At 43.3% G+C, this 10,214-nt stretch overlaps 1 protein-coding gene across 1 annotated transcript in view; it reads right to left on the reverse strand.

Moving 5' to 3' along the window:
- Window positions 1-6,051, reverse strand: part of ARL15 (ARF like GTPase 15) — a 398,974-nt gene extending 392,923 nt beyond the window's left edge. Inside the window, exon 1 of the mRNA XM_081826124.1 lies at window positions 5,882-6,051. Coding sequence (XP_081682250.1) covers window positions 5,882-5,929 — 48 coding nt within the window. The 5' untranslated portion in view covers window positions 5,930-6,051. The remainder of the gene's footprint in view (window positions 1-5,881) is intronic.
- Window positions 6,052-10,214: the final 4,163 nt, after the last annotated feature.

Raw genomic sequence — 10,214 nt, forward strand, 5'->3', positions numbered from 1 at the left:
TCGTGCCCTTGAAGGCAGCCCTGCTAGAAGTAAACATGCTCAGACACTTTGTAGACACTTGAAATTAAGGTCAACAAGAACTCAGCTTCCTAGCCTCATCCAAACACTGGAAGCATTTGGGCAGATGCCAGGGGGAGAGCCACAGCAGAAATAAAGGGGGCTGTAGACCTGAAAATAAAAGCCCATCTTAATTCAACTTTTAAGAAGTTATCAGAGGAAACTGCTGTTTCCTTGTTCTCTGCCATGCACTTACCAGAACTTCCCTAAAAATCCTTCCTTCTTTCCAGTCTACCTCAGAAACAAATTATTTATAGTGAGTATCAGGGGAGTCTGCCCAACTGAAATCTGTAAGCAAGAGGCTACTTGGGGCCTAGTGTCTGCTGGGACAGCCTCGTTTCCCTGGCAGCATGTGATAAAGAAGCACAGCAGACATCAGACAAACTGACAACTAGGTCCTCCATTTCAGTGACCTCTTCAAATAAGAACTAGGGCTTTTGACAGGCAAGAAGGTGCCCCTGCAGTGACAGTAGGGGGCTCACAGGGTGGCCAAGAAATCCATTTGTGGTCACTTGATGAAACATTAGATAGTGAAGGGCAGTCACCTCAGTGACCAGAGTCAGGACACTGTGGGACAGGAAGCTCAGGACACAACACAGTTGTTTATATTCAGCCTTCTCCTTAACAGTCATTTAGCAAAGCCAAGTCCTTGAGAACAGGGAACCCTGGTCAGCCTCAAGGCCCCTGGGTTGGGTTTTTTTGTTTGTTTGTTTGTTTACCCTTTACTTAAGCAGCAGCATAGTATTCACATGAAATACACTGTACAAATTTCAACGGTCTCAGGATGCCTGGGTGGCTCAGTTGTTAAGCATCTGCCTTCAGCTCAGGTCATGATCCCAGCATCCTGGGATGGAGCCACGCATCAGGTTTCCTGCTCAGCGGGGAGCCTGCTTCTCCCTCTCCCACTCCCCCTGCTTGTGTTCCCTCTCTCACTGTGTCTCTCTCTGTCAAATAAATAAAATCTTTAAAAAAAAATTTTTTTTTTCAACGGTCTCCCAATAGCTTCAACACCAGGCTGGAAGGAAGGCTACAAACCCAGCTCTATTTGTTAGCTATGTGAACTTGGGGAAGTGACACCACCTCTCTGAACCTCGTTTTAATGCCATTACATAGGAAAGCATTTATGACGTCATCTGGCACACAGGTAAGTGCTCAATAAGTAAACTCATGCTTCACTCCCTCCACCCCCTGGCATGCCAACAATCACATGGCTTAGGCTCCCAGAGAACGTGAATCATTTCTCCTGTGGGTCGTCCCCTAGGACTCTCCACTTCCAGACTTCTAAGGCTACAGCAACAGAAGCTGGAGAAATAGCTAATGCCTCCATGTCAGAGTTCCTGCTCAATACACAGATGTTCTTCAAACTTTTGTGTCATGACAACTCCAGATAGTAGATCTGTGCTTGCATTATTTTAATCTTATGATTCAAAGAATATTTACATGACTAATCCAATTGCAGTTAAGTCTAAAAAATGTTTGGCCCGTATGTTATAGTCAATTTGACCATACAATTTATAATGTTCAGTCATTCAGGGTTAAACACACCACACTTTAAATTTAACTGAGCACCAGATAAAATCCAAATGTGCCTTCACTCTTCTTTTCAAACAGGCACATTTACAACTTACTAGTACCTATAGGCTCTGTTGTTTGAAACAGATCATGAGTTTCTGTTCTTGGTCAGGTGGCTTTTATTCTGTAGATGGTGATGTACTTCTGCTGACCTACCTACCTTCTCATCTGATCTTCCCCCCGACACACAAATCTTTATAATGGCAGGTACAGCCTCAGACGAAGAAACTGGGCCAGGTTCACCAATCTATATGGAAAATCTAAAACCCTGGCCTTAAATTCTAAACCCAATATACAAATGCAGTGATCATTAGTTGACAATGAGAATCCAAGACTAACCAACCATTTTCAGTTGTCATATTTTCGAGTCTAACTCTGCGTTTTAGTTCACCATAAAACAAAACATGTAAAATTGAGAAGCCTACCAGAAAGCCAGGGAGCACATCAGAAGCTGCCTTCTCTCCGATGCCCCTTGTGCAACCTGTCCTGCCACGGACTCCTCTAGAGCCACATGCCTGGCAGTCCTATAGCCAAGGGGACCTCAGCTGGGAGCTCATCCTCCCATGACTTTCAGGGTCATGCACAGAGCAGTGGGTTCCATGAATATTTGTTGAATGGATGAAAATATCAACATGTGATAAGTATTAAACAATCAAGGGTCTTATGACATCCTGCTTGCTGATTACCATTCCAAATCTTTCCATATACTAGCACTAGTTTAAAAGTTAGCCCAGCATTTACCAGTGAGAAATCATGAAGGTCTTTAGGTAGAAGAATAAGCAATATAATCACAATACAATAACATTTTATATCTGAAAAAAAATGTGCAGTTTATAAATCCCTTTCTTTCCCTCCATTATCTCATTAACCATCATCATAGGCATTACACAAAGCAAAATGAATTTTACTGTTTTGATAGCAGAAGGGGGGAAAAGGGTAAAATCCTAACCAAGCAACATGAGCTACGACGGAAAGAAAATTTGAAACTGAAAGGAATCTAGAAGTTGATTTTGTCCAACCAACCTAGCAGGAAAACCTGGTAGATGTGTTTCTCTTTCATTACAACCTGATTTTCTCCTACTTTATTCAAAAGCTCTGCACGTAGTCTCACTAGTTCTACCTGTCAAGAGAGAGTAAGATGCCAGTACTGCCTGTTGGAACAGTAGAAAAATCTTCACCCATAGACCCGACGGTATGAACATTGGCCTTTAAAGCCCATCCTGAAGATGGAGAAAAGGTGTGTGGCCTCCTAAGCCTACTTCCTTAACCAGAAAACAAGAGGTTTTTATATTTAAATTGCCACCCAGGCTACACAAAGTATCTTGATAATCTTCAAGTGTAAAGGATACATTCTGCATTCCCCAGAACAAAACACCTAATCCAAACAGATTTTATCTTGTCTCAGTTTAGAAGCTGGTGAGAAAAGTAGGACAGTCCCTCGGTCTCATTCATTCAACAAATACTGGGCACTCGGTGATATTTATTCAGAATTAGCAAATTACCACTACATCCCTGAACTGAATTTAAAAAGCCCTGTCTTAAATATTAAGGCATTATCCCTGTCCCTCACCTTATTGGTCACCTCTAATTGAGAACATTTAAGAAAATCAACTGCAACCTCAAAGATCAGACAGCTATGTCAGTCGTTTCAATACCCACAGTCCTATTATAAGCTGCTAAAAATAGCACCTACCTTTCTCCCATTTCTCTTCCTTTCTAATCTCCTCCACATAAAAAAGGTTAAGTGATGACATCCCATCCAAAGAACAATGAACAATACATACACACAGTTCCCTCTTCCAGCTTCCAACAGCAGCAACAAGAAAAGTCAAGCACCGATTAAAAAAGAAAAGATAGCATACACCAGTATGCCTGTCAAGTGCGTGGACAGGGAGCGCTAGTCCACAAGCTCAGCAAAATCTGAAGAGCCAATCTTGTCATGAAAGGAACATTTTTTTTATTTCCTGGAAGTCAAAGAACTTGAGAATTGATTTTAAAAATAAGATGGCAGATGCAGTCAACAGAATTTTTTTTTCCAGAAATTGGTTTTTAATGAACACCATATAAAGATTATATATAAGCAAATGAGTCCATTTGAAAGGCAAGAAGAGAGGAATGATGTGTGGCACTTCATTTTCTCAGAGTTGATAAGAAGTAAACACAAAAACCTGCCTCTGAAGAGCTGTCTTTTAACTGAAATTGGACAGGAAAATTGAACTTCATGTTTAAGGATTTTCTTTAGTGTTTTCACAGGGGATACTTGACACACTCATAAAAACGGGACTTACTTCCTTTAAGATTTTCTCATCTCCAAGGATTAGCCAATGATTTTTATTTACCAGTTTCACTGCAGTTGTGATTTTTTTTTAAAGCTTAAAGTTACAAAATGATATTTTTTAGTACCAATGCAATAGGGTGTGTGGGGGCGTGGCAGGTGAAACCAAAAGGCTGTGTCAAATTTAGGGCCCACTGATTTTAACACAAAACTGTTACTAAACTGACAAATTAATCTGCTTTTAAGGTACCCTAAAGCCCCACTAACAATCATTCACCACCTTTAAGTAATCCACCTAGAAATTAACCTGAGTAATCAACCAGTTTTCAATCCCTGAACCCCAAGTGGCTTGGTGGTTTTGGCACCTCGGCTTTGTGATGCTATTTGTAAACTTAAAACTCATCCACTAAAGAAATAACAATGATCAGAACCACCAGACTTCCTTTTTAGGAACTACTTAAGTATCCAAAATTAGCTTTCAGTAGTACAGGTAATGTCATCCTTTCCTATTTGGAATTATCCTCAACAAACTTTGGCTTTGAGTGGACTGCAAAACAAAACCACAGTATTGTATTTTATAAGACAAGCTACAAAATAATCAGTTACTTAATTTAGAAAATCTAAAACACTTGGCCACTCTTAACCTACATGGCACTTTGAATTTTAAAGGACACGCATAATCAGATAACCTCCTTAACTAGCTCCAGGTGTGGGTGGATAATGTCCCTTTATCACAAAGATAACTGACATCGACAAATGAACAAAACAGAATTTGAACTCAATTTTTTATCTCTGCTCCATTCACAAGGTCATGCATTTACTTCAATCACCATTCTTCCCCACAGAAAACAAAAACAAGCCATTAAGCTTTAGGGGAAACATTTCCTTCGCATAAACTAGAGTTAAGTCCAAGATAAGAAAACAGTACAAAACCCGTCCTTGTCCAGCGTTTCTTGATCATGATAGCTTTCAGTCTTTCTGAGAACAGCAGTAAGTTTAATTCCTAGAAGGCACTGGCAAATCTCTGCCAGGACAATCTACAGTAAAACCGCCTGCATGTGTCCAACAAGATCACAGAAGGGTCAATGTTTTTAACCAGCTACTGCAACTCTACATAATTTAGAGCTAACAAGATAAACCTGGTAATTGTATAGGCTCGAACACAGCCAATGTCAGTGAGGTTCCCCCTGAACACAAAGGTGCAGCTCTGGGGAAATAGAATTTCTGGAACAATACAGGATGCTTGCATAATTCCACAAAAACACGAGTGCATTATTAAAATAATGTTCAGTCCCAGCATTGTGCTGACACTTCCCACCTAAACTTCTCAGCACAAGCCTGGCCTAAAAACAGCTAGGATCCAGGGTAAAAGCCACAGGCACCCACGACAGGAACGGTGGGACAATGCCTGCCCCTACCCAGTCCGACCAGGCTTCGATGTAGTTTAGTCCCGTCTACTTTACGGTAATGTGCTTTTAAAACCTCGCCGCGACCGAGGTCATAGCTTTAGAGATCTAATAACAACCAAATGACCGGGGCTGCCGGGCACTTAGTAAGCCATTCTGGTTATGGCTCTTTAATAGTACCTGGAGTTCTGCTAAAGGGAGAGCAGAAAACTCCTGCCTCCCAGGAAAGAAAGTCCTTTGCGGGGAGCACAGAGGGAAGCAAAGAACCGGATCGCAGGCAGAGGACGCCCCGCCGCCGCGGCCCCATCTCTCCGGCACCCCCAGCACGCCCCTCTCCCCGCAGCGGGGCGGCCAGGGCCACACCTTTACCTGTCAGCTCCACCACCCCCTCCTCCGCCCCGCCGGCCGCCACTCCGAGTCCCAGCACAGCTCCAGAGCAGGCTGCAGGAGAAAGAACCCCAAAGGCATCCCATCCCAAAGCAAGCAAGCAAAAAGGCTGTTCCTCCAGGCGGAGGGACACCGGGCACGTCGAGGTGCGAGAGACGACACGCCACCCCTGTCCCGCACCTACCAGATAATCCATGTACAGAAACGCCTCAGTTATCCGGAGATCAGACATCCGGCAGCCTAAAGCATCCGGAACGGCTCCGAACCCGGAAAAAAAAAGCAGCTTCTCTGGCTGCGAGCGAGCAGCCCCTGAAAAAGCCAGCAACAACGAAAATAGCCGAGAGCACCCGAGCAGCCGAAGATTACACAAGGGGCGCGGCGATTGGCTGGGCGGGCGGGCAGAAGGAAAGGAGAACGCTCATTGGCTGCGGTGCCTATAAAAAGCAGGCCACTGCGGGTGGTAGGAGAGAAGCGCGGGAGCGGCGAGGGCGCTGGTTCCTGTGAGCTGGGCGGAGGGCGGGGGCTAGGGCTGCGCAGGCGGAAGAGCGAGCCGGGAAGAGCGGAAAATCGGCCGATGCCGCAGCAACTGCCCAAGTTCTGCGTGCTCCCGTAGCCGCCTATTCGGGTAGAGCGGAGCAGAACTGTGCTCCAGTGCGGGAGAGCAGTAGTGTCCCCTCCCGTCCTCAGTAGGAAGCGAGCCCTGAAGCGGGAGGCGTGGTAGCCACCGACACCTACAACGCCGTTCTCCGGAGTGATTTCCTGCGGGCTCTGCGGCCTCTAGACAGCACCGAGGGGGCGCTTCAGGAATGTACTCTGCACAGGCAGGCCTGTGACACCCCCTCCCCCCCCTGAGGATGTGAATCTTCGAAGCGGACAGCTCCAGCCTGATGTCCCTCAGGGTACACAGAAGCTTAGGACACAGAGGTAACCGAGGAGGCTCCCTTAGAACGCCAGGTTGCCCTCAGATTTCCCTGTCCACCACGTGAAGGGGGGGGGGAGAAATTTGAGGGACACGGTAGACCTCAGACACCGGAAAGAAGCTGACAGGTCTTCACAGGCTTGGAGTCCAATTACACTGAGCACAAATCCATCATCCCTAAGAAAATGAGCAATAGAACAAGCAGCTTTCTGACAAGACCCATGTAATGTACCATTGTGACCCGCTATCCTGGTTAAGAGGTAAGAGTATAAGCAGGTGCATTTGAGACTTGTGCATTTCCTGGTAAATAACTTAGAAATTGGCATTGGGATTTCGCTATTCCATGAAGGGGGGGAGGGAGGTCTGAATCAGTCAAGAAGCTAGATGAGAACACTCAGGTTTTGGTTTTGGTTTAAGATTCAGGCTGAACAACCACACAATGCCAGACATACCAACTTAGGCTCAAATGGTTGAAGTACTGCAGCCAAGCCACCCCCCACATAGTTTGAGATCAGAAAGGATCGCTCTCTGTATTATTAGAGCTTCCCTACAAAAATGTTTTAACAGTAAAACTTCAACTGAAATCTTTCTGAAGAGACTGCCGACTGTATAAATGTTTAGGGTTTGGGTTTTTATTTTCCCCCTAACTTGGCACCTTCCCTTTTTGCATCCTCAAGAATGCATTTCCTTACTGTAAGTTTACCTGCAGCTGCCAAACAGTGGAATTCACCCTAAATGTGCAGGAGGGGAATGCAGCCCCTTACAGGGAGCTTCAGGTTAGTGAGCCTATGCAGGAGCTAACTTGACTCAATTGCATTAAGCCATTAGATCCAATTTTGATTGATTTATCAGAATGCCAAGAACACATCGATTTAGAAGAGATTTTGACCTGGATTCTAAAGTGATGAGCTTCCCTAAACCTACAGCACAATTGGTTGAAACTGACTGCAGAAGTCACAGTGCTCTCAAATTTGCTAGCAAAAATAATTCAAATAGACCGGAAACCTTTTGTTTGTTTGTTTGTTTGTTTTTCCTTTCCATGAATAAGCATACTGCAAACAAGATAAAGGGCTTGAGTTAGCAAAGAGACACTTTTGGTCCATTGTCTTATTGAAAATTGAGGTCTTCACTACTGCCCAGTCAGACTCTTAAACAGCCTATCAGTTTCTATGCAGGGGAGGATAACCGCTCAGGAGCCACTGGCTTCTGCCTTCCTTTAAAAGCTAACCTTAAAAGACTCCTCAACAGAAGGTCATTAGGCTAAACATGGTTCATCCTACTTCTAGGAATGAGTAAATGAGCTCAAAGCAAGGAGATGAAAGAATTTACTTCAAGTTCCAAAGGCTGCACCATAGTATTCACCATATTCCACACTATTTGTACATCCTGACACCAAGGAAAACCTTGTGTTTGATCTATTAAAAAATCCTAAGCAGCAATGTCCACAATAGCCAAACTATGGAAAGAGCCCAGATGTCCATTGACGGATGAATGGATAAAGAGGTGGTGTGTGCACGTGCGCACGTGCACACACGCAATGGAATATTACTCAGCCATTAAAAATGAAATCTTAACATTTGCAACAGCGTGGATAGAACTAAAAGGTGTTATACTAAGTGAAATAAGTTAATCAGAGAAAGACAAATAACATGATTTCACTCATATATGGAATTTAAGAAACAAAACAGAGGATCATAGGGGAAGGGAGGGAAAAATAAGAGGAAATCAGAGAGGGAGACAAACCATAAGAGACTCTTAACTCTAGGAAACAAACTGAGGATTACTGGAGGGGAGGTAGGGGAGGGATGGGGTAATTGGGAGATGGGCATTAAGGAGGGCACGTGATGTAATGAGTACTGGGTGTTATATGCAACTGATGAATCACTAAATTCTACTCCTGAAACTAATAATACAGTGTGTTAATTGAATTTAAATAAAAATTTTTTTTAAATCCTTTATTACCTTTTGGAAAAGAATCTTCAAAAACCTGAAGCTTCAGAACTCCATATGGAGCACATTTTTCCAGTTAGATATTAGTCGCCTGGGATGTGTATACACTATTGTGCAGAGGAAAGATGCTAACATCATTAATTGGGATGAACAGATACCACACTACCCACTATGTGAAGCGGCAGTCTTAGCTGATGGATGTTGCTATTGGGTAGTCACCCCAAATGTGCTTTATAAAGCGTGGAGGGGTTAGAATGCATTCACTTCACCATATGCCAATTAACAGGCTGCAGTCTTGAATAAGACATGGTCTATTAATGTAGGCCCCTGCCTTTGCTCTCAATAAAATGAACGACCCTCTTCCAGACACCTAACATGTATAAACTCATGAGGCAACTGCATTACTACACAGATTTTGGGAAAGAGGGTGTCACTGTTGCCTGTCAAAAGCAAGGAGAAATTCTTTTATGATACGCCATAGTCTACAATTCTATGAAGACTGCTAACTAGCCAGATTTAGAGGAAAGTTTGTTAAAGCATCACTTGTAGGAAACAAATGCATTTTTGCAACTTGGTCTCCCAAAGTCTACCATCCAGAAAAATCAACATATCAGTGGCTATTTCCATCTACTGTTTTTGTTGTTTGATAGAACTTATGGAAAAGTATAGTCTTTACTACTTTTGTATCATGCACTCACTTTACATAAACTTCACTATATCCTGAAACTTCATAAATGTTTCATGGCTATGTAAAGCTCTACTATATAAATGTACTATGATAAATTCCTTAGTAGATATTCTGGTAAATACTGCAGTGAATGTTTGCTTGTAGGATTGTTCACATCTCCTTATAAGAATTATCGTAAGAATATTCTAGAAATGAATTATTGGTACAAAGGGTATGAGCACTTTTAATACTCATTTTTGTACTAGCTTATAGGCTTCTGTCCCCTGCCCCTAACTCCAAAGTAGGAGATGCTTATCTTGCCTCATTCTTGCTTTGTGTATATGCCTGCATAGATGAGAGATGGTGTCCTTCATTAGAAAGACTCTTAAACCACATGGGGCACCTGGGTGGCTCATTCTTTAAGCGTCTGCCTTCGGCTCAGGTCATGATCCCAGGGTCCTGGGATCGAGCCGTGCATCGGGCTCCGTGCTCCATGGGGGCCTGCGTCTCCCTCTCCCACTCGCCCTGCTTGTGTTCCCTCTCGCTGTGTCTCTCTCTGTTAAATAAATAAATAAAATCTTTAAAAAAAAAAAACTCTTAAACCACAGTCTCTTCAACAAATGGTGTTGGGAAAATTGGACAGCCACATGCAGAAGAATGAAATTGGACCATTTCCTTACACCACACACAAAAATAGACTCAAAATGGATGAAAGAGCTAAATGTGAGACAGGAATCCATCAAAATCCTAGAGGAGAACACAGGCAGCAACCTCTTCGACCTCAGCCACAGCAATTTCTTCCTAGAAACATCACCAAAGGCAAGGGAAGCAAGGGCAAAAATGAACTATTGGGACTTCATCAAGATAAAAAGCTTTTGCACAGCAAAGGAAACAGTTAACAAAACCAAAAAGACAGCCGACAGAATGGGAGAAGATATTTGCAAATGACATATCAGATAAAGGGCTAGTATCCAAAATCTA

The sequence above is a fragment of the Leptonychotes weddellii genome, chromosome 7 (genome assembly GCF_054177405.1).
Source record: "Leptonychotes weddellii isolate Sample4059 chromosome 7, ASM5417740v2, whole genome shotgun sequence".
Classification (NCBI taxonomy): domain Eukaryota; kingdom Metazoa; phylum Chordata; class Mammalia; order Carnivora; family Phocidae; genus Leptonychotes; species Leptonychotes weddellii.